Source organism: Solea senegalensis, linkage group LG2 (assembly GCF_019176455.1).
Source record: "Solea senegalensis isolate Sse05_10M linkage group LG2, IFAPA_SoseM_1, whole genome shotgun sequence".
Taxonomy (NCBI): Eukaryota; Metazoa; Chordata; class Actinopteri; order Pleuronectiformes; family Soleidae; genus Solea; species Solea senegalensis.
Window position 1 is genome coordinate 10,896,263 of NC_058022.1, and position 25,747 is coordinate 10,922,009.

General features: G+C 40.0%; 2 protein-coding genes across 2 annotated transcripts; one reads left to right on the plus strand and one right to left on the minus strand.

The window, feature by feature from the left end:
* Window positions 1–533: 533 nt before the first annotated feature.
* Window positions 534–12,064, plus strand: pou1f1 (POU class 1 homeobox 1). Its single transcript, XM_044019250.1, has 7 exons — window positions 534–905; window positions 2,259–2,420; window positions 3,278–3,376; window positions 9,415–9,678; window positions 9,830–9,994; window positions 10,570–10,630; window positions 10,730–12,064. The coding sequence occupies exons 1-7, from the start codon at window positions 770–772 to the stop codon at window positions 10,968–10,970; spliced, it is 1,128 nt and encodes a 375-aa protein (XP_043875185.1). The 5' UTR covers window positions 534–769; the 3' UTR covers window positions 10,971–12,064.
* A 722-nt stretch (window positions 12,065–12,786) lies between these two features.
* Window positions 12,787–24,172, minus strand: chmp2ba (charged multivesicular body protein 2Ba). The gene is made up of 6 exons (XM_044019387.1): window positions 23,969–24,172; window positions 21,381–21,472; window positions 18,343–18,537; window positions 16,702–16,804; window positions 16,057–16,163; window positions 12,787–14,491 (listed from the first exon to the last, which is right to left on the minus strand). Exons 1-6 carry the CDS (start codon window positions 24,000–24,002, stop codon window positions 14,378–14,380), a joined length of 645 nt encoding a protein of 214 aa, XP_043875322.1. The 5' UTR covers window positions 24,003–24,172; the 3' UTR covers window positions 12,787–14,377.
* Between the last annotated feature and the right edge of the window lie 1,575 nt (window positions 24,173–25,747).

Consider the following 25,747-nt stretch of genomic DNA (forward strand, 5'->3'; position numbering starts at 1 on the left):
GAGAGGAACGGAGAGATAGCAGGAAGAGAGGAGGGGATCGGGTTTCTCAGCTGCTCTGTACCCTAATCCTGGATTTGGAAGAGGGATGAGAAGAATGCAGGTAAGGACTAACACAAGTAATAACAACACTGACATTGGATTGGTAGTGGGGTGAGCAGCTTGATAGGATGCAGGGGGGGGAGGTCATAGGTTGAGAGGGGTGGTTAGTCGCGGATGGGAAGGATATAAATACCTGCAGTAGATGAGCAAGTCAAAAAGCTGAGGGTATGACAGGACTGGCTTACCTGCGTATCTAATAGAAAAAGGAGACAGGGAGCCGCACGGAGGAGGCCCCAATGTGAGGAACCAGTGATCGCGACTTGAACTTGCAGCTCATCGCTATTCATCTTTGAGAGTTTGGGCTGAAGACTGCAAATACCCTGCCTACGCGCAGGTGACATCCATTTCTCTGTGAGAAAGAGAAAAGAAAAAAAAAATAGTAACCTCTGTTTGGTTCCCTACCTCGAGAGAAAGAGGTCTGCTTGACTGAGCAGAGGAAAAAAGGACAAGGGGAGGAAAAAGGCAGGGTGAGAAATAAGGCAGAACAAGAGAAGGCCAAGGAAGACGACACAAGGCAAATCACAGCCCGGACTAACCATTAATAAGGCGCCATACAATCACAGCAGCAATGGGAGATAAGAGCAAGTAAAAGCACAGCGAGGTGAGTCAAGACAAGAGAGGTAATTTAGTCAGAACTTCAGAGTACGACTGGCATCGGGCCCAGAGAAGAATGGCGTGTCAGGCGTTCAGCGCCGACTCCTTCACCCCTCTGGCGGGAGACTCAGCCTTGCCGATCCTCATGCATCACGCTTCTGCCAGCGACTGTCTGCCGGCCAGCTCACACGCGCACAGCATGGTTTCTGCAGGTAAGGCTCACCTGTTCCTTCACATTCACTCTCATAATATCCCTTTTTCTCGTCTACACTGCATCGTGTTGACATGACGTCACCATGGATGAGTCAAATCTCACGCGGGAGATAAAAGTTGCTCCTATCGAGATATTAATTGACCCACTTGTTTCTCGGGGCATCTCGGGCTCAGGCGATGGAGAGTTGAAGGGAATTGAAAGAAACATTTATTCAAATACAATCCGAGTTATGTAAATGTCTCTAATCAGCTGGGCTGGCCCAGCTGTCTCTACTCAGTGGGTAATTGCAGTGAGGATATGTTATCAGGATTACAAAATCCCTGAGGTCTTTTTCTCGATGGAGAAAAAAAAAAAAAACTTCCTGGGGATTTAAGTGCCTGTCCATTGTTTTTCTTTAAAATAGACTGAATTTGGCAACATTCATTATGCTACATCTACAGTACAGAATATAGTAGAAGTTTAACACGCAAAATAGATCCTTCGACTCCAATAATTGTGTTTTAATGCAACAAAAATGTAAAAAGTATTTACTTTGCGGCCTTCCAAATGAATCTTTTTTAAATGGAATAATTGAAATTCACCAAGATGGCTGAGTCATACTCAGCGGCAACAGCCTTAATGAAACTCAGACAAATCCTAATACACGATGAAAGTGTCTGTGGATGAGCTGTAGCGGCGCAGAGTGCATCTTGAAAACACCAGTAAGAATATATTAGTGCACCGAGTGAATACCGAGCCGCATAAAAAGATGAATAAATGAATAATTATGTCATTAGCAGAGGACAAGACCAGAACAATGTTCAACTATATTTAAATTTACTTAGTGGAGAAGAAGAGCGTTGGTCATGGCTTGGCAAAGAGAGGCGTCATTCGCAAGCGGGGAATCGTTTCTTAGAAAAAAATCGAACACTTCAAAAACCATCCCAGCGTGGTTTTCCCTGGATTTAGAAGAATGGGTTTTGATTTGCAGCTACGTCTGTGTTCCTCAAAGATTCATTTTCCAACCAGATGGAAATTCTTCAGTGGCTGATATTTATCCTCAGGGTTCAGTTAAAAGTATGAATCTGTTCTGTTATGGCCATAAAAAAAAGATGTATTTATTTCTAGTCAGAGAAAATGAATCATTTAAAATCATCTTTATTAGGTTTGTTTTGTTTTAATTGGGTTTTTGTAGTTGAAATGTTTTTCCTCTTTATATTGGCTGAACTGTTCGCGGATGTCAGCCCAAATTAAAAACACAGTTTTCAGCTGAATCATAGGTTGAAAGAATCAGAACCTTAATATCAGCTCTTGAGGTTTTGCTCATCTTTTGTTTGCTGCTCAGTCTGTAACCACATTCTGTCCCCGTCAGTCTCGTCTGGACTGTCCTTGGGTCAAACCTCCAAGCGCTCCCACATGCATCTGTCCACCTCTTCCCTCGGCAACGCACTTGGTAACAGCCCCCCAAGCCTTCACTACCCAGTCACCCCCTGTCACTACAGCAACCAACAGGCCACCTATGGCATGATGGCAGGTGAGTGGCTTTGGTGTTTGTTAGCAACTCAAATAACAAAGTGGTAATAAACATAGTAGTTGCAACAAAATCAATAAACTATTTTAGGTCTATTAGGAAGCTAAAATCATATCCATTATCTGCTCCCAGCTTCTCATGAATTATAAATCACTTTCATAAAGTTTTTTTTATAGTTTTGGAAAATCTTAAGGTTTGTGGATGTCAAAATATGATTTTTTTTTCCTCTTTACTTAACCCCTAGAACACAGCGCATTTCAGTTGCTTTTTTCCATTACTATGTTTAAACATACAATATATACAGAGGGCTTAAGTGTGTGTAATATAATGTCTTATATCCTTTTTTTGTTAGCACAACCTAGACAATCTGATGAAAAAAAAAAAATTGGTTGAATTTGTGAAATTCAGAAATACGTCACAATTCAAAATTCACTTGGCTCATTTGTATGAACAAAAAGAAAAGGAAAACGGTCTATTTTGTGACGCATAAATATGTGACCTGTAAACACATACGCCCAAGATGCCCATATAAGGAGTTATGTATTATTACGGCAATTTGCCTTCCCATGGCAAACTGCTGTGGCACAGATCTGTGCTGCTCTAACTCTAAGGGTTAATAATCAAAGAAACAATTAAAGTAAATTCAAAGCCCTATATGTTCCATGATTATCAACAATGATAATTATGAAAAATAAGCTTTATGTGGCTCTGTGATGGACTGGCGACCTGTCCAGAGTCGCCACCAGCACCCACCCATGACCGTCATGGTCATGGATTGCAGGATAAAGCAATAGAAGATGAGTGAATAAATGAATGAATGCATGAATGAATGAACACTCTCTCTCTCTTTCTCTCTTCAGCTCAGGAGATGCTCTCTGCCAGCATTTCTCAGACATGCATCCTGCAGACCTGTGGTGTCCCTCACCCGAACATGGTGAGCAGTGCAAACCCACTGCAAGGTAGGTAATAGTGCGCACACACACGCACATAAAGGTTTATTCTGTGTTTAATTCAAATAATCTACCTGTTGAAATCAATTTCAGCCTTGATTGCCTCACCTAATTCCATGAGCTCTTCATTGGTAAGCATAGCTTGTCAAAGGCGACGTCCCACTTCCTCAGTCTCCTGCGGAGAGCTGCAATGTTATCATTATTATTATTATTGTTAGAATATTGAAAAATGGAGGTCTTTTTACCAAACAACATCATATTTTTGCTCGTCAGCATGCATGTGCAGAGCAGAACTTTCATATAATTCATCATGCATTCCTAATTCGATTCAAACGGGAGCGTCCCGAGGAACCCATATTGATATTATAGTCTTGCAATATTTTACACTGCACTGAAGTTAATGTGGAGCATAGATATTATTTCCGTAGATTTATTGCCTTTATTATAAGGTCATTACTGCCAGCAGTTGGATGGGTGTTGAAGTTTTTATATGAGGTGAGACATAATCGAGCCGTTTTTAATTATTCGCCTGGTAAACTTACAGCAATGCGGTTTTGTGATCTTTGCTGTTGGATATACAGTACGTGTGTGTACTATGCAAATATAAATATGCATCTATTTTATACATCAGGATCAGAATTAGAAATACTTAATTCATCCCCCGCGGGGAATTTGGATGCTTTTTGCAGCAAGAAGACCCGCGTTCAAGCCCCGGTTGGAACAAGGGCCTTTCTGCATGGAGTTTGTTGTTCTCCCCGCTCGTGTGTGTGTGTGTGGGTGGGTTTTCCCCGGGTTCTCCGGCTTCCTCCCACAGTTCAAAAACATGCAATATGGGGCATTAGGTCAATTAGACTCTCTAAACTGACCGTAGGTGTGAGAGAGTATGGTTGTTTGTCTCTGCGATGGACTGGCAAAATGTCCAGGGTGTACTCCGCCTATCGCCCTATGTCAGCTGAGATTAATAAAGTGGTAGAAAAATGGATGGATGGAATAGACAGGATATGCATAGTAAATAAAATAGTCTGTTTATTGCACTGTGTCTCAAGTTTATGCAACAAACAGTCTGAAGGGATTTGATGAAGGATGAAGGATTTCCTGTGGCGCGCTGTGGTGCACATTAGGCTTGAATACAGACTGCAGGCACAAATGTCTTGGACACCAATGTTCCTCCTCCTTCCTTCTCTAAAATCCCCCTCTAGGACGATGAAAGACTTAACATTCTCCCCGTTTCATATTTACGCAATTCAGGATCTAAGGTGGCATTTCTGAGTGTCACACTACTGTGCGACACCATTTTTTTTTCTGTGTCCCAGACATGAACACGGACCAACATAATTCAGAAGGATCCAACAAGTAGAACCTATCAGACAATATGTCACCGTGTCAGACGTGTCCCGCATGCTAATTTATCTGAATAATGAGAAGGAAATCGAGACGTAGCGTACATATAGTAACCTTTCATGGTCTAAATTAGAATAAAAAGGAATGTGACTTTTGATTCATATTGTTGGAAAAGAAGGAAAGTCTATTAGAACGTTTTACAATTTCATACGATATAACCAACGGCAGCAACTTCAGGTTAAAAAAAAAGGTGACCTAGTGCAGCCCTGGTGGCGCAGAACAATTATCATTTGCTAGATGAAAGTGAAATAGTTCTTTAAATAGACAGCAGGATTAAAAGGTAAGATTCTATTCACTCAAGTGCAGAGACCCGGTCTCATAAAAAAGTTTGGTGTCCACTTTTACAACCGTCCACCACAGCTATTTTTGTGAGTAGAATGAAGGATATGACAAATAGTACTGATGGAGGACATGAGATCAACCAGTTTGCAGCTACGATGCGAAAAACGCCTGTGGGAACATCATTTCGGACAAAGAGAGAAGTGTTTTTTCAGATTATACAGATTATACTGTACATACCATATTATGAAAGTAAAAGGCAGAAACAGACTTAATAGCATTTGTGGACATTTGTGATTAGAAAACCAAGGTCTGATTAGAAAATGTATTTTCCCGTGGATGAAATGTTAAAATGTAACGTTAAAAGTCTCACTTTTTTTTTTTTTTTTATGAACACGCAGAGAATTATTAATTCTTCCTCCAATAAATATGGAGAATTTTTTTGTAGCTCTTTTTTCACATCAACCGTGTTTTTGGCTGCAAGAAGCAGCAGCGGTGCATAAAATGGAAGTCATTTTTGGCTCAATACAGTAAATCAGAGTGTTTGTCAGTGTGCTCTTTTCATTCTATGCTGTCACTGATAACAGCGCACGGTTGACATGTATGGGAGGGCCTGTGTGCGTATCAACAAAAGGCCTGTGAGGTATTAACTGCAAACCCACTGAGTCCACATGTGTTTGGAGAGAGGCTTGCTGCCCAGTCCAGTCTGAAAAGCACGCGAACGTCAACGTGCTGCGAGTCAAAATGGTCATGTGTGCACTTTGTGCACATGAGTGCACAAGCACAGAAGCACGAGAACAGACTTCAAACCCAGACACATCAAGCTTGTCTCAAAGCTCCAATGCTTCAAATGACTTCACACAGCGGTTTTGATAGGAAGTTATGAGACATCAGCCAGACAAGCAGTTGCAGAACAGACAGAAACCTCACATACTGTACCTACATTTGCTCTCCTAGCCTTTAGACGAAATTGTTGCCTCTCTTTGACATCTTTGGTAAAAGAGAAAATTACGAATGTATACACTTATGGAATAGAATCAGTCTCTTTGACTTTCAGCCGGTGTGTACAAATGAAGAAAGCATTTTATTTTCTTTTTTCCTATTCCATATCGGAAATCGTTTTGCACAGAGGTGATCACGAGGGTTATTATCGTATTTTGTATTTCTGCCTCTCTATTTCTCCAGCGAGAGTCTTAAAACACGGGTATTGCTAGGGACGGTTTAGCCGCTGTGCAGAAAGGTTTCAGATTGAGCTTTTATAGCAACGTCGCCTTCCGAGGATGAAAGAAAAGGGAAGTTGTATACCTGTGTGAGGTGAGCAGTCCTTGAGCACAGTCAGTGTTTAAAGGCGACGTCGAATGCTTGTATCACATATATATGTTAGTTATGGAGGTCTACTTACATATATGAACTTGTTTTCATGGTTATAAACCTACTAGTCGCTTCAAACGAGCCGATCAAAATATCTCCTCACTGACGCTCTCGTCAGCCGCGCTGTTTCAGACCAAAACCACACCCCCAGAATGTGGACTGTGTTGTGATTGGCCAGCCAACGAGAGCTTTCCCACTGTCCAGTAATTGGCCAGGTACCTGGAAGTGACGTAATAGATAGGCCAGCTCTCAGATACACAGCTCCCCCTCTGGCACGGTGGATGCTCTGCATCTCAGCAGCTACAACGAGAGTAGTTCTTCTTCTTCTGCGGTTGAATGTACGCAACCGGATGTGCTCGGACTAGTGCCCGCACCAGGAGGCGCTACGGTGGTGAGAGGAGTGGTGAGGATTTCTGATGACGACATCAAATTAAGGAAGTGCCGATCTGCTTCGCAGAGCCCAGGAAAACAATACAACACTATTTTCTCAGCAGTGGCTGAACTGTTTGTTCTGAAACTTTAGGGTTTCATAAACGAGGTAATGACGCACATACACACACAAACGCAGCGTTAATTGGAGCTTCCGGTCTATGTCGCCTCAGAACAAAGGCCTTTCTGATTTGGGGATTAGGTAAATTGGACTTTCGAAAACCATTTTTCCACTAAAAATAGTGGAAAAGGGGCTTGTGAGCCGATACTATGAATTAAATAAAAAATGTCATTAAAAAGAAGTAAACTGACTGTAGGTGTGAGAGTGAGATTGAATGGTTGTTTGTCTCTGTGTCCCTGTGATGGACTGGCGACCTGTCCAGGGTGTACCACGCCTTTCACCATATGTCAGCTGGGATAGGCACCAGCGTCCCCCGCGGCCCTCATGAGAAGGATAAAGCACTAGAAGATGAGTGAGTGAGTGAGTGAGTGAGTGTATTCACTCGTCCATTCTCTACCACAGGTATAACTGAAGCCAATTCCAGCTGACACTGGGTGACAGGCAGGGTGCAATCTGATTAGGACGTCAGCCTGGAACATTTTCTCCAGTCTCCAGTTAACATTGCCCCAATATACGTGTGTTTATTTGAAACAAGTTGCTCACCGATATAGTTTGTACAAGCTTTTTAACTATCACAAACATAAATGTGCGACATTAGACAGATAATGTCAAAGCATAGCAAGAAGAAGAGATGAATAAATAAAGCAAAATAGAACAAAACAAAACCAGGCAGTACAAGACAAACAGTTGGACAAATACTACTTAAGATAAGATATTTGGTCTGTGAGGTTGCATTTCACTTGTGTTTACGTTTTCATTAACACATATAACACAGTAAATATATAAAAGAGATTCATAGAAAAAATATATCTACTTTTTTATGGCATTAAGTCACCAGCAATCGAAGGACAGGTAAAACTGTCGAATATGTCATAGAGAATGATTTTAGTTTGTTCTTTTTTTGCAACAGATGTATATGTATTTTGACATGTACATGCACACAGAGGGAGAGAGACTAATTGAATTAATACTATGTCCATTTTAAAAGTAAAAATCAAACAGACTTTTGTATTACACTGAAATAGTATTAGCTGGGTGTTCCTAATAAAATGGCAACTAAGCATACAGCATGTGCACTGCATAGGACCTTTATTTGTTTTCTCTGTAGACTCTTACATGATAAAAGTAAAGATTTGTGTAGCCACCACTATCCGTGAGTTGAGTCTCTACATTTAGGTTTGTATCACAGTTGTGTTTGCACTTTAACCCCATCAACACAAGAGGGGAGTGTTGCATTGTTTGTTCTCCTGAAGATCTCGTCGCAGCAACAAAGAGCACATGATCAGAGCAGCTGCTTGTCTTTTTTATCACACACTAGGATGCGCTTGTTTTAATGGAAATGATGAGGTGCAGTTGATGTTTGGGTAAAGTGAATCAGTGCCGTTTATTTTTTCTCACTGCAGCTGTGTGGAGCGGTGATGCAGGGGGGGAACTATTGTGCCCCAGATCACAATTATCCTGCCAACCATCTGGTATTCTGGCAGTAATTTGTCATTAATATTAACAAACTTGAAGAAACCAGTGATTAACTGCAACAGCTCCACGGCACCTAACTATTTAACTGCCAACAGCCACCTGTAGAAATAATGAAGAGTCTTGAATATTAAAGTTAGATTTGATTGCATTTTGCACAAGCAGAGTGAGCGTGTATCAAAAGGCTGTGCAAAGACATTTGAAATCGGGTTTGCATGGCAACGCCGAAGCCAAGGACAGGGAGCCCTTGAAAACACAGCTCAATAATGAAAAGCAGTTAATGTCTCATAGCTGCATTTTAAACACATTTCAAAGTCAGCTCTCTTGTTCTTTTGTCAATGAATGGAGCTTGATGACATGTGTCATAACATCTCCTAAGTGCTGAAGTGAAAAATGGATGTTGTCAAACCACACAATTCACACTGAGCATCCTTGTGTGACTAGTGTCAACATCCTGTTATCCTTGAATAGCCTGTATGTGAAAAAAAGTGACATCTGCATCTAGAAGTTCACAGCCATTTAGCGATAGCTGTTGATAATACTGGTGTCGGCTCATATGTGCCATGCTTTATCGTCTATTTTCATCAAAATGGGAACATCATGTTCAAACCTGATGCTAGTGCCATTGCATAGCAGAGCCTAAACTAGCTACTGAGACCAGCAGGGCTTCACTTTTCAACCTTGAACAATCACCGGCTAAAGCCTTCGTTTCAGGAAGTGTTGGAAGTTGTAACGTTGCCACATAATTCCAAACATCATAGATAGTGTGATGGACAAAGATTTTGTTCCTCATGGTTCAGTGAGTCTCACAGCGGCACGGCACGGCACAACTGTCTCTGCTGTTGAAATACGACTCTTGGTGCACATGTGGGTAGTACCCCTCTGACAGTCCGCGTCTCCCTTGTGTCTCCGTCCACCTAATTGTCCTCTCTAAAGCTTTCTCCTCTCTCCCCCATTGTTTCTGTTTCTCCAGGATCTCTTACGCCCTGCCTGTACAAGTTTCCCGACCATGGTCTAAGCAGTGGTTCTTGTGCATTAAGCCACGGTTTCTCCTCACTGCCTTCCACTCTCCTCTCTACTGATGAGGCCCCTGGAGGCCTCAGTGTTGGAGAGATGAAAACTGACCCCCACAGGAAGAGCATGAGGGACCCTGAAGATGCCCCTGCGATGGACTCGCCACAAATTCGAGAGCTGGAGATGTTTGCCAATGACTTTAAAATACGGAGAATCAAGCTTGGTGAGATTGTGAACACAACTATTACACTGTGGCACTTACATACCACAAAACAAATATTTCTGTTTGCACTCACTGTGCTACTTCTCAGTAAACTTTTTTGGTTTTTTTTGTGTGTGTGTGTGTGTGCTTTTTTTTTCGTCTGAACCTCCAGGGTACACACAGACTAACGTAGGCGAGGCGCTCGCTGCAGTGCACGGCTCAGAGTTCAGCCAGACCACGATCTGCCGCTTTGAGAATTTGCAGCTGAGCTTCAAGAATGCCTGCAAACTCAAGACCATTCTGACAAAATGGCTGAATGAAGCAGAGCTGGCTGGCGGTGAGTCACACGCACACACATCCACTCCATCAAGCCTCCTTTTAAAGCACTTATTCACACGTAACCTTTAACTATCTTAGCTCAATGAGCTAAACAAGTACTTTAGAGTAGCACATGTTGTAAGAAACCCACACTTTTGTATGAGTATGTGGATTTTACAGTGGCTTATGCATCATCTAAGGCAATCTGAACCAGTATTCATCTATTTTATTTTATTTTTTTTTTACCTGAATGGTCAAATAAATACCCAAGATTTCAGTCAGAAAAATTAAAACAAAAAAAAAACTACATTATTTTATTACAGAGCATCCTGACTGAGACTTGTCATTTTTAACAAGGTGACATTTACACTCATTGTTAGTGCCATGCAGGCACAGATTGGCCGTGACTCAGTGTTATGAGCGGGTCGTTTTCCGGGTTTGATCCCTGGTTCTGTGCTGCCCAGGGACAGCATATGTGACACTTAAACCCAAGTTGCTAGCGAGCGCATAGCACTTTGAGTGGTCATCAAGACTAGAAAAGCATTATCTAAATATAAACTTTTAACGCTTTGGTTACATTGTTCTTTCTCGCAGCCTTGTACAACGACAAAATTGGAATGAACGAGCGAAAGAGGAAAAGGAGAACAACAATCAGGTAAGGGCCAAACTCACAAAGCGTGTGTTTGTGTTTGTGTTTGTGTTCAGTTTAACACCATATCGTTCCTCTGTCTCCGTCTCTCCTTCCACACAACAGTCTGGGAGCCAAGGAAGCCCTGGAGCACAGCTTCATGGAGAAAAGTAAACCATCCTCTCAAGAAATAGCCCGGATAGCCAAAGGCCTCCATCTGGAGAAGGAGGTGGTCAGAGTCTGGTTCTGCAACCGACGTCAACGGGAGAAACGGGTCAAGACCAGCCTCAACCTCAGCTCCTGTTTGACCAAGATCAGTCCAAGCTGCATAGCACAGATGGGTAAAGTGCAAAGACCAATGACGTAGTTGCGGTTCAGTCTTTCATGGACTCAGCAGTTACTTTCCATGCGGCACGAGGAAGACGTTTACGTCTAAACAGAAGTTTTAAACAGAGAAACTGGGCCAACAGTTTCACTGATTTAACATTACGATATTTCTATTGGGCGACAGTGAGCCTGAAGAAGCAAACTAAATAATAAATAACACATTTATAACGGAATTGAACACAAGTCAACAGCAGCAAATGTGTTATTACAGAGCTCTTTGTGTCGTTTTTAAGTTAATTTGCCTCCTTATTACTACCCTTTTTTAAATTAGTTACAATTATTCTGTCACAAAGAAGAATAATTATTGTATTAATTGTATGAGTTCCAGGTTTGACACTGCAGGTACCAAATATAATACAATTCGACAGCAACTAATTACACTGTTCTCCTGTCAATCAGCCCTGTGCCTTCATAAGAATAGACATGAGCAATAAAATCCTGAACCTTCTTTATTTTATGCAAGAAAGGGGAGAACGTATTCGTGATAAAACAAAGCGTTTAACAGTTATGTCCGCGTGTGAGAGCAGGATTCGCCGTGCTGTGGTTTTTATGTGTTTGTGCATTTGTAATTAGAGCCGATCTATGTGTGTTCTTTGGTCTCATGGTCTCACAGAAAAAAAAACTTGATTTATTTAAATGAATACAGCCATAGCCAAAAGGAATATATTTTAAGTTGTACAACATATTATTTATTCGAGATCTAATATATTAATATAGTCTCTGTGGTTTGTTACTCTGAAGTCGCAAATTATGTGGAACTTCATGACATATTTGTCAACAAATGATGGAAGGTCTCACCTTTTCTCTGCTACAAAACAGATTTTATTTTAACGTATTTGTTACTGTTGCCCTGACAAAGTGTCACGATGACTCCGACCTGGTTGGAGTGACTAAAGGGATACTTTGAATTTCATTATTTGGTCTCTGGAGGTGGTACCTTAAAAAAACGTGAAAATAAGCATCATATAAGATTTCCAGTGCCTTATTTCAACTTCATGGAAAAACTAAATACGACAAAGACAAATTTTGTACTTGCATCTGCCACAATAACAATAAACTGTGTTTTACGATGAACTACACGTGTAATCTCTCATTGATAACGAGGCCTTCATGTCACACCATGAACACACTGCATACACGACGAGACAGAGTCTGTGCTGGTGTACAGCGTGAGCTCTAACCTACGATTCACAGGGCTGCCAGAAGACACTAATTCATTCAGAAAAAAAACTCTCACTGTGATTCATGCACAGCTGTCTCACTGGAGTGTCGTCAGGGGAAATAAATGTGGCTGGGTCATCGATTGCTGCCACATTTCTTAGGCTGCACAGTAAAGTTTTATTAGTGGGCTGAGGAGGATATACTTGAGAAGCAGATAGTCAAAAGCTTGGCATGACTTGATAACACACCTCTGCTCATACTCTAAACTTTTTATGTATACAGAGACCAGTGTGTGCTCATCATTTCATTGTTAAACACTGAAAAGATATCACCGATTGATCATACTTCTCCACACATGGACACACTGTACAACATCCATGATACATTATTACTCAGGATTCTGCAGAGGTACATGGAGAATGCTGCTCCAATACCAGTCTTTTTCAAAAGGGAACACACTGGTGTTTATATACATATATGGTGTTTTTTTTTATATACATATATACTTTTGGATTACTTGAGTATTTAGTATTAGGCTGCACTGCTTTAATTCAATAATTATTCTACACTTAGGGAGGGAAAATGAATTTACTGTGAATGTGAGCGAGGCTTCAAGAACAGCACAATCGCCAAAATTGTACCTGAAGAAACTTTATTCCTTATAAAAAGCCTTCAACCCTTTACAGAGTCACTTAACAATGATAAAGAGGGAAAGAAAGGAGTATACATATGGATGCCTTTTTTTGAAAAGTGGGAATTTCTTAATGGAACTGCACTTAATGTCAAAAAACATGTTACTGCTTGTAATAACAAATAATGCTGATATTGTAATTTGTCGCACACATGCAGGATTGAATGTTGTACTTCGACAATGAAAAGTACATTAATATGAGGCGTCTTTGTCGCTCTGATGAAGCTAACATGAACATATCTCTGGAGAGAAATCCACATTGTCTCTGAAGAAAAAGCATCTCTGAAATCACAGTGACAAATTAGCAAACATTTCCGTAATTTTGCTGTCATAGTGCATCTCTGTAAGTGTGTGTATTTGTGTGTGTGTGTGGCAGCTTAAAATATCAAACGACAGTAGCTGCACAGCAGCTGAAAGAGAAGAGGGACCGCAGGAACCAGTGCCATCCTACAATCACTGTAAAATCCCAAATCCAATAAGATACACAATCAGATAGCAAAGCATCAACCAAGAAGGAAAAAAAAATTAATTACTCAGTAGCATCAAACGACTGATTCAGAACTCTTCTATATGCAAGTCTTTCATTTGTCCCAATTTGTGTTTGCTTAGGTTTTGTCTCACAATCTGTGCAGCGTTGCAACTTCAGAGGTGTTAATTAATTACTCGTAAGTTCGACCCTCAGATCAATCTGTCTCATCAGCTCATGCAAGTGAAGGCTGTTACTCATTACTAAAGGGCATCAATGCCAGTTACACTTTCCGCATGCATATGTATGTCGTCGCACACCAGCCAAGGATTTTAAGAACATGAGAATTAATTACGTTGTTGACCAGTTTGTTTACTCTGTGAGCCGACAGTTATCGACGGTGTGATGACGCCCGTGTAGCCTTGTATCACTTGTCTGTGCCATCTGCAACGCTGCAGGATATTATTTTACCCCACAAAAGAGCAGAAAACCCGACACAGTTCGCCTCTGAGAGACAGAAAAATAACAGACGTTAATATAGAAAGCAGGTAAATAAGAAAATTACGAGTTGCATCTGCTTATCGTCAACCCCCCAAGCACTTTTTAATTAGCACGAATCATCCATTTTCAGTCAAGGAAACTGATTATATAACACACTCAAGTTTGACATCAGAGGTGAAAAGCCAACTCCAAGGCAACATATACACTGTAGCCCTTAAATGGACAGAAAAAACTGGTAAACAACAGTGTACGTGGTTCTTGTCGTTAAGCATCTATTATTGTCTTACCATCTGACTGAGGACATTCTGATATCAGAATAAAAAAAAAAATCTGCATAAATAGATCAGATGTTCTACCTTCGTCCTCTGAAAGGCAACCTGCTGAAGAATGTGAGAATATGTAATGTATGTCGAAAGGAGTGTGTATATGTGTGTGCGTTAGTGTGCACCCTTTCTTACACCTGTAGCATTTAAAACCATGACAAAATCAATATGTCTGACAGTCTGCAACAATCAGTACTAATGTCGCACTGGGTTATCATGTGAACATTAATACAAAAAAGTGCTAATTAGTCCACTCCCAGTGCTCGGAGCTGTCTCTCAATCTCGTCGTCAGAGATGGTGGCTTTGGAGGAGGCGGCGGCGCCGGGGACGCTCTTTCCTGCAGCTGGAGCCCTCACCATCTGGAAAACGCACATGGGCACAAAAAAAGTAATTAGCAGACACACTCTAATCAAACTTAACACACATATACATTCATATTCACTGTAAGGCTGGCTGATATACGGCTGAGTATTGACACTGTTCAGATAAATCCCAATTTAACTGTGAGTTTAGCTCCACGTAACACATCATACTGCATGCATCATTCAAACTACTACAGCTTGTCTGTGATTTAAGGCTAGGCAGGATTGCCGAGTCTCATCTCTTAGCCATTAATTGTTATGGGATGGAGGGACAGATGTGACAGGTGACCTAAGACAATCTCCCTCACTCGTTCACCGTCTCTGAACTGCACTGTCATTGGGCAAATTTCACTAAGGCTGGAAACAGAAGTCATGTGCAGAAGTCTAGTGGTCTCAGGTCAATAACATCAAAAATATTCTCATTCCTTGCATATATGCATATGTTTACACTTATTTTATGCATATATGTTATTTTAGTTTCTTGTAATATTTATATTTTTCTTATGTATATTTATACTTTTCTACTTTATGCTGGTGTTTTTGAGTGGACAGCAAAGTAAGAATTTCATTGTACAGGGAAACGTGTTTCTTTACTGTGCATATGACAATAAACACTTTGAATCTTGAATCTTGAATCAAAAATGTCACCTACTCCTGCTTTAATGCAAGCTTGTGTGTGTCAGTTTAAAAATCTTCTTTTAGGGGGTATATTTTAAGACCTAACTTTTTACATTACTTGAAAAAGATGTGCTAGTTTAGAGTCAAATATTCTTGTGCTGCAATATTTTTTGACTGGTAATGTCAGATCTGTTGGCAAAAAGCATAATTATATTAGAATAATAACAAAATTGGACAGTGATCATGGATTTGCTCAAAAACCTTAACAGACTTCCACACTTCTACACAGAGGAACAATTCAAGAAATGAGCCCAAAACACTCGACAGCTTATTTGAATATGCATGTTTCTTCCAGCCGACTGAGGTTTATGAGTCGTGTAACTTCCTTTCAGCTCGAGGGTTAAAAGAGCATTTATGGTCTTGCTTTTTCGAAGGAAGAACTGGCTCTTACACCACACTTAAACACAACAGTTTCACTGGTTTAGGTTTTCATGACACCTGCATGTTTATTGGGCAATTTGTGGGGTTTTGTGTGTAGTGTTTTGGCAGGTAATAGCTCATGGAGCCCCCCAGGGGGAGCCAGACACACAGCAGATGGTGAGCATGGCAGACTACAATGTTGAGCACTAGTGCTAAGAGCTGAGGGCTAGCCCCACCATGTGGCAGCTGGAACACATTTTAACAGTCAGTAAAAGACATGTGGAGCACTTATTAAGATCATGCACATTCATTAAAAACAAGTTCCACGTGCAAACTGTGAGGCAAACAGGTTTTTATGTCTCTCTTTAAATCTGCCTCTCTCTTTGTTTTTAATTCCTGAATAGTGACTTCACTTGAATAAAAATAGTCAATGTGCTTAGGGCTTTTTTTCTAAAAGCAAGTAGTTCAAAAAAAAATGAAGGCAGTGTTAAGAGTCGATTTAAGATTCATTTTAAATTTCTCACCTTTCCTGAGACCTCAATGCCAATTTCATCCAGAACCTGGTTCACGATGTCCTGAGATTCTTCCTCATCCCCTGATTCATCAAAGATCTCATCCAAGGTGTCGTTGACTGGACAGATGGTGAGGTAGGAAATGAAATAAGAGATTAACATAAGGACAGGAGTGAGTTTGGTGCACAATTGCTTTTTCTTCTCATTAAAATACAAACCAGTGTATTGGCTTTGTGGAATGGCCAACATTTCACATAGTGATCAGATTATTTTATATCCACGTAACAATAGATATTATACTGTATGTCAGCGAATACAAGGATCTGTCTTTGCAGATGTAAGTTGCAGCAGAAGCTATTTGGCATATGGGGCACAGTGGGAAAAAGCTTCTTAGAACATACTAGTCTGGGGTTTGCGTCACACACACTCTCTCTGTATCGTTTACATGATTCTTGCAAAGTAGGCAAAAGAGATTAGTCGACCTTTGAGTCTATTGTGGAGATCATTGTGTTGCATTATTTGCAAAGTACAGCTTTCTGATTCTGGACCTTCTCCCCTTCACAATGATCTGTTCTGTGTTGTGTTCTCATTTACTGATTCACTCTTTTCTGCACCATGTACAAGAAGAACACAAAGCAGTGTCACATGAATCCTTACTCATGTCTTCAGTCATGCCCATCTTCATGTTCTCCTTCTGGAAGTCCTGCATGGTCTTCAATGTTTTTTGTGGATCCATCTTTTTATTCACTGCTTGCATCGTCTGTTGGAGAAGGATTGACAAATTATTCTTAGGCTTAGTCTTTTTTTTTTTTTTGCTGAACTGCTCTTGACCAAATACGAAAAAGGGATAGTGCAAGTAAGCCAAGACCTAACAGACTGTTGAACTGCTCCGTGTGCTTTCATTACTTTATACATTACAGGATGTGATTTTTTTAAAAAGTACAAATAATGAGGAGCTGTGGATCAGCGGGTTCGGCAGTTTTCTACTAACGAGAAGGTCAATTTAATCCCCGGCTCCTTCAGTCCACATGTCAACACTGAACTCAAAATTCACCATCAGGGTGCGAGTGAGGTATTTGAGTAGAAGGCCAGGGTGAAAGGAAGTGATGATTAGTAAGAGGAGTGATGTTAACGGTGAATTTGAGTGAAAGACAAGGAGTCCCATGTCTTTTTTAATTTCTTTTTCGCTGCACAGTGTCGACGCTCATGAATGCTCGGTTATATTTCTTAGTGCATTAATGTCTTGTATAATAAAAGGACATCCTCACAGCTGCGGTGTGTTTCACGAACGTGTTACATGGAGGAGGAGCGTCAGTTTGTTCCATCCTCTGATATTTCAGCCAGGTTTTATACGTTCTGAGAAGCATTTAACTCATCTTTTACCCAAGTTAACTTTCACTCCTCTCCGTGTGTGTGTGTGTTTGTGCTCACAAAAAGATACAGAACTGGCCAGAAGGACAGGACAGAAGTCTTGGACAAGCACACTAAAAACACACACTGACCTGTGATAAAACAAGCGTTGATCCAAATGAAGAGTGGAAGAAACACTGAGTCCGTTGATATTAAAGATCGCATGAAAGTTAAGAAGCGACGCGCGGGGGCGCACTCTGATCGCAGTTCGAGCAGTCATTTGTTGCATGTTGATGTCGCGATGACGATAGATTTACGATAGATCGTGCAGCACTAACATGATATACTGTCAACTCTCCACTTCGCTGCAGGTGACACACACTGGTTCAAATCGTGAATATTCATAAATAAATAAACTGAATGGACACTGAAACATTTATCCAGGGAACAAAAACACCAATGTAGACACATTCCTCATCACACTTCATTAAACTGAAGCCTAATTATATTTGACCCAAGTGTGTTTGCTGAGTCTGACTGATAGCACATCGGTCCCAGTCACTTTTTAGTCAAATTTAAGATTTCATAGACAACAATGTTACAAGAGATGGTTTAAACATAAACAGATCATACATTAAAACTATAATTACATGAAGAAAATACCGGTTTCAGAAAAAAATGAAAATGCTTAATGCTTAAACGGAAAACAGACTAATATGTGAAGTAAATATAAGAACACCAAATGTCTAAATGCCTATGAAAGTAATTATCAACGTGTGAATACATTTACAATGTGTAAAAAAGGATTTCTCGCTGCTAAATATATTCAGGCACACATTTCGAGTATGAAGACATAAAACAAACTGTGAGGCTATTGTGATTTTCCGCAGCCTTTTCTACTTACACACTGCAGTAAACTTGGTATTACGGCATATAAAAGGATTTTACCTTGGCTGTGGTGGACATGGCCCCGGCCATTTTCATTTGGGAGTTCATGACTTTTGTCTGCGTAGACATGGAAGTGACCTTAGAGCTGACAGCGTACGTCCGGTTTTTCTGCTTCCTTAGCTGGACCAGCTGCTTGGCGAGGATCTTACACGCCTCACGGTTACCGCTCTTTGCCATCTTCTTAATCTCTGCCTCCTGAAGTGGAAACAGTTCAAAACTTGAGCAAAATTTTAAAAAAATTCAAAAATGTACAGAAAACAATTATTAGATAATTATTAATAATGTCAATTATAGTGACAGTAAGCTAATTCAATAGTCCTAAATAAGTTTGGCCATGCACAAGGTAAAGATGAAGATTTTGAGAAAATGACACATGACAACAACAGTGTAGAACAGAAAAAGCCATTTGTTAAGAAATTGCAGTGGGATTGCTGATGTTGCATTGAATCAGTGTGAATGAGAAATTAAAGTTACCAATTTGTGTAAAGTGAAGGATTGAAAGTAGGAAATTCAACAAAAATATCAATGCAATCTTCAGGGCTGTCCAGGTAATGGACTGTTTTTGAAGTTTTCATTTAATTTTAATCAGCAACCTTTTTGCAAAAAACTGTTCTTTGTTTTGGAAATTAGATAATATTCCAATTAGAAAAAAATGCAAGCAACAATGTCCCAATTGAAGTCTGAATGAAGTAAACAATAAACAACAGAATAAGACAACGCAGGAAAAAAAAATGGCCACTGCAGAACAACAATTCAAGATAATGGAGGATTTAGGACAAACCCCACGGTAACGCCATTTTTCAGCTTTGTCATGTCAGATGAACAATGGAGTAATGCGTGGTGTTTGTGACAGCGAGTGGCACAAAATGACATGTTAACCATGCAAAAACTCAATATGGGTGAAGGATGGAGCGTTCTACAAATTCATCACTTGGCATTGAAGCTTATTTTTTTCCTACTGTCATATCAACATCATACATCTTCTTTCTACGCAGTGTAGCTTAAAATATTTTTTTTTTTGTCCGCTCATCATCATCAGAATATCTTGCATTAGAAATACACATACTAATAATTTATACATTCCCTGTAGGATATATTGATAAACATATACACAATGTTCCCCTGAGACCACTGTGTTTGCAAATATAGACATAGTAAACAGTCATACACATCAAATGTTATTCACTAGCAAACAAATTTGTGCTTTTAGCTTTGGTAAATATGATAAAGTACACTGATGCCCACAAGGATCCTGTGTGTGGGTATGTATTTGTGTGAGCGTCCCAAGAGAAAAGAATGGAGGCTCCAGGTTACAATGAACTAGCCAAACCGTTTGGCACTGCATGTACAACAGCGACAGCATGTTTTATCTTACTTCCTTTGTGCTCGCTGAAAGCACCCTCTTCGGGAAATAATATTTAATTATTAATATGTCCAAATTAAGCAATAGACATTCTGACTCACTTGTGGTTTAAATGCTTCCACACATACACACACGTGCACACAGCACAGGTGCATTAGTCTGTATTCAGCTGCTTGTGAAGAGGACAAAATAAAATGAATTTCTGAATGCATGAACAGTGAGCCTGCTGCTGATGTGAAAGCCTGTAATGCCTTATTTACTCCCCTGTCAGAATAGGAGGGAGGAGGTGGAGGAAGGTGATGGATAGAGAGTGCTCTGCAAAGACAAAGTGGGAATGTGGTGAACTCAGTGGCTCTGCCTGATACTGATACCTGTTACTTGGAATCTGTGTTAACAAGGGCCATTAGGCTAAAGATTTCGCTGACCACATGGGCAATTTATTGAATTCTTCAGACAGTGCAGCAGATATTTTACTTTCAAGCAGCCAATTGCATCCTATTTAAACTGTCTGTATAAATTGATCCAAAATCTATTTATCATCCAATATAAAGAAAAAACAACCAGATAACGAGTTAAGCAATGCATCATAAAGTCCTACAGTGACCAATAAAACACACAAGGCTCCACTTCTAAAGGGATTCAATTAAAATGTAATAATGAATAGATTTTTTTAGCCTGTTAAAAGAGCATTTATGAATGTGCTAATTTCCTGAAATATGGACCACCATTACGTGCCTTTCTACTTTATTAAGTCCAGTAAAAATGCATAGAAAATGAACAAATTGACTTTAAAAATGCTTTGATCCTTGGGGGATAATCACAGCTCCATGTCATTGTAATACAGTATGAGCATGTGAGTGTGTGCGTGCAGGAGTCAACGGTCATGATTATGCTTAACAGGAAATATAAAGTGGGTCATTTCCATTTCTTAGCAAAAATATATTTTATTCAAAATGTGCAACAAAGCTTTTTTTTTTGTTACAAAAAAGGCTAGACTAATTAGCGGAAAGTACTAATGAGGAATGAGACTTTGGTTCCTGAGGGAGGTAATTATGTCCTGTATTGTATTTGCTTTACACAACAGAGGGGAAAGGATTCAGCTTCGCTTCTTTCATCTTTCAGAGAGGGGAATTGTTGCGCACGTCAGTGAATACAGCCTTATCGCGTAACGGTGAATGGGCGCACACACGTGTATGTGTGAGAGGTCTCACTTGCCTGAAGCAAAGCCATTGCACCAGATCTATCTTGTCTATTAAGTTAGACCCATTAGCCAATCCGGTGAAATCACAGATTGCAGGAAATGGATGTAGTGCCTCTGTGTTGGGAGAACAGCTTTGATGAAATATGTATTATTAGAAGATGCCTAGTATAAGTTAATTGTTTCCTGTGTAAATTAAGGTTTGTGTGAGTTTTTTTTCTTAGATATGTTACCTTTTTAGGACCTTTTCTGCAATAAACACTGATCTTATCAGGACCAGTAGTCCTCATGGAGACCAAAACCTGGTTCTAATGAGGCAGAACCTCATTTCTGAGGAACTGGTTAAATTTATGGCTTAGATTTCCATTGTGATTAAGAATAACACTTTGTTTACAACACAAATCAATGGAGGTCAATGCAGTGTCCAAAGAAGATAGAGCTGTGTGCGTGTGCGTGTGCGTGCGTGTGTTTTCCCACCATTTGTTTCTCTTGTCTCTCCAGCGCCGTTCTGTCCCTTGTGATCTGTCTCTGAGTGCCACGCAGCTCCTTAGACTGCTCTTTGATTATGTCTTTGGAGAGAAACAGGGAGAACGTGATAAGAAATATGTCAGTTAAGCCTATGAAAGACACTTAATATTTCACTTATAATACATTTTAGCCACTCAGATATCTACAATTTTACATCATGTACATTTTAACTACACAGCCCTAAGAAACCCTGCCTTCAGTATGTACTGAGGAAAAGAAATAAAAATAAAAACCACAATGTGGAGTGATGGGACGACTGGTGTCATGACAGATGCCAATCTCAAACCTGGCAGCTGACAGCTAAATAGAGAGCACAGATAAAGTCCAGGAAGGAAAATGTGGATTACCATCCTTTTTTTTACCAATGTGTTAAAAACAAACCACCCTCTACAAGCAGTAGTGAAATGTGGACTGCTACTGCTGCTGATGATGACATTTTCAAAAAAAGAGGGTAGGGTCTCAGTCAGCTGCATGGAAGAAATCTAAAACATCTATTAGTCGAGCGTGTTTGAGTGTGTGCCCACATGCGCACAAAAATACCACAGAATAACCAGCAGCACACTGATATCACATTCTGACACACCAACTGTGCAAGTGCTTGGACCGCTCACACCAAGACTGAGTCACTGGTTTTAAACCTCCCACTCAAACACAAAGTGGCATCATGTGAGATAATTCATGACCCTGAAGTCGCATGTTAAATCCATGGCTTCGGACAAAGGGAGAGCCAATGCAACCTCTGCCCCTCTTTATCTGTCATACACAAATAAAAGGACAAATATAAAGTTACAATTGTGTAACCAAACAATTGTTTGAGCTTTTATACTGATTACAATAAAGAGAGTAGATTCCATCTAGATTTTGAGGTGCTTCCAAATGTTCTAATTTGTATTAATATCTAATATTAAGTATGAAGCCAAGAAAAGTAAAGTTTTATATTTAGAGCACAAACTCACATTTCCATCAAAAAGTAAATACTCTGAAAAAATTATACAAGAAAAATAAAGAAGAAAGAGTGTGAGACATACAGTAATCATTGCATGAGAGTGCAGAATAATAAAACATCTGTGCAATTATTATTTTAGAAAACCAAATTCATAAAATAATGTACTGAAGAATCCATTTATTAAGAAGTGATTCAGCTCAAAATAAAGAGTAACTGCCAAAAAATACTATTTCTTTCCAAAAAGTTCACTCTCCATGAACTTGGTCAGGACACGTCATGACACTGGACCACTCATAAGTACGACACGTTTACACGTAGAAGGTGACGTGACGCCAACGTCGAAAAGTGGGAGGGATATCGCCCTACAAATATGTGTGATCGCTTCCCCCCCTCCTTTCGCCAAATACCAAGAAACCACTTCAACCAGCTTACTAAATACAGCAATGGAAAATAAAATCTATATCCATAGAGCATAGAAGGATGGGGAACTGTGACACTGAAAGGACTTGACAGTGGCTTGGCATGGAGGGGAAGAAAGCGCGGCACAGTAAGTATAGAATGCGGATGATTGGTATGAATGAAACTGGGAGGACAATGATGGGAGGAGTGCTGAGAGGCGGCTCTGTGAAAAAAAATTACCTAAAACAACAGCTCCTATTTCCAAATATACAGATAATGAGATTTTACAGAATCCTACACTCAACTAAGTTAAGGTGCCAACCAGAGAAGGTGAAACATAGTTCCAAAAAATAAATTAAAAAAATAAAAAAATCAGCCCACTGAGTGACTGTAATCAAGATTTGAAAAAGAAGAATTGGTTCATTAAATTTGATGAAAGACAAACTGGGGCTTTTCCATTTTGACCTTGTGAGCATGATTACATAGCCTGGAGAAATTAAAATTTGAATTTGGAAAATTGAAAGGCTTTTAATAATTTTTTGACAAAGGCACATTACTAGCTAAATATTAACACAATTACCCAATTATTATGATGACAGCATATCAAGCTTTCTGTTGCATTACACAAGTCTGTGACTGAGAGCTTTTAGCAAGGCAGTTGCTTTAGAGTTTGAGTGTCTAACACAGATGGACTGCAATGTAATTTAACTGCTCTACTTCTGGGGGGGACAACAATAATGTGATGAGTAGCAACTGAATACATCAGAATCAAGAAATCGATTGAATACATTTAAAGCAAAAGTGAAGACTATTCGTGGAAATATTTGACCTGATATTCGTTTACAGATCACTGGGGCTCATGCTTTTATTTCTCCTCACTCAGAAAATTTTGAATTATTTTATATCTTGGCTAAAACAAATAAATGAATAAACGGTTCCTACATGGACTCAACGTTCACAAACTGTTTCTGACTACAGACACAGCAGAATTGTTGTTTGTCAGCGTTATAAATTTAGTCCAAGATTGTACACCACGTTCAGCCTCACCTGAGCTACATTTAGCTTTCCTTGATGCTGAATCATAGGCAGAACTGGTTGAACGAGGCGCCGAATGCTGAAGCTAATTTTAGTGGAAACAACACAGCTGGGCTACAAACAAGTTAGCTAGCTTCTGAACACAACGCAAACTCACCGTCGACAGTCTTCTTCTTGAAAAGGGAAGCCATGTCGCTGCTTTGTATTGACTTCGATATCAAATTGAAATCCTGTACTGGTTTTATTGTCTTGTTGTCAATGTTAACGCCGCCGTCGAGCCGTCAGACCGGGACGGTGGGTCAGTTTAGCAGCTTCTGTTTCCTGGTTGACTTTTCTGCTGCTGTCGGAGTTCCTCCCTCCTCAGCTGACTGACGCGACGACTCAACGTGACGTCACGGCGGGGCTCTCATGCTGCCTTCATGCGTGCCTCGTAAAATTCATTAAAAAATATCATTGTTAGACAATTGGCACGTAAATGTGAGCATGTGTCATTTGGTAAACTAAATATTACATAGAAATAGTACTTCGCCCACGCGTGCGTTCACAACCTGTCAAAGGAGTGCAGTTGAGGTCAGTGAGAGTAAACCAGGAAAAGCAACTAATAGATGTTTTGATGCGTCTGCAATTGTATGTTGAATGTGTCAGTATAATGTGTTATGTATCATAATAACAAATTCAAAGGTACAACTATGGTGAAAACAATATTTATTGTACAAATTACTACTAACTTTATTTTACAAATTACTATGTCATAAAGACATAAGTCTACTGTTTTTGGCTACTAAAAATGAAATTGCAATAATTCACACCGCCCATGAAGGCAGCGTAGAGGCACTACTATGCATCACAAATTTAGTTTTCATATTTGCACATTTGTTGTGGTCGATTTTTAACTGCTTATTTCATGTTAATTGTGTCTGTGCATGTATGTGTTTTTTTATTGTCATACATTCTGTGCAATCATGAGGAAATGATCCAAATAGAGAGCAACACTGTCTATAAAATGTCCCTGATGGCTCTCAAAGCGTCATAAATTCTGTTCTCACTTTCATTTCTTGCCCTTTTTACCCCAGAAGTAAAGGCTTCCGTATATACAAGTGTGGATTCATATATTCCTATTGTTTTTTTATTTTTACACAGCTGCTGAGAGCCAGTCTATGTGAGGTGGTGGGACTCTTGAACCATAACAAACTCAATTTGGTGCATGTGGGTGTTCTGGGGATTGGTGGTGGAAGGCAGCAGAGAAGGGAATGTTTCTCAGCAGTACAGAAATAGTGAGGGATGCCAAGTTATAGATGAAACAGGGGAGAAAGAGGTGACTTTGAGGAAAAGGGGAGGAGGATGAGTAGCCCTCAGCTCTTTTCTCTATCTCCATGGAGGTGTGTGTGTGTGCACAGACACTTGAATGTATGCATCGGCATTACATCCTGAGGCGTTGTTCTTGTTAAGGTTATTAGAGAATCTGTCTGGTGCTAATCAGTGGAGGACTACAGGGACCCCCTCCTAAACGGCCTCATCATCAGCGAGACCCAGTGGTGATAAATCTGGCCCCAAGCACATAGAGGGCCTGCAGGTATCTGTCTGTGTTTTTACACAGGACATTGTAACAGGATGCAAATCAATAATTGGGGATCAGATTTGGGTATTTCTCTATATCTGATTGGTACATTAGAGTCTGACAAATGTCCAACCTCATCTTATAATAAGATGATTTCTGATGCAGCATATGATGCAGTGTAGTTATTGATAGAGTAGAATACACAAGTGAAAAAATAAAGAAGTACTTGCACCACTTTTTCCACTTCCTACAACTATCTTGTTCATTCCCCTCTTATCTGTGATCTAGCCCGGGGCAAGCAGACATGTAATGTTGAGGCACTAACTACAGAGTGTGTGGATACATACACACTCACACACTCGCACAGCACAGAGAGAC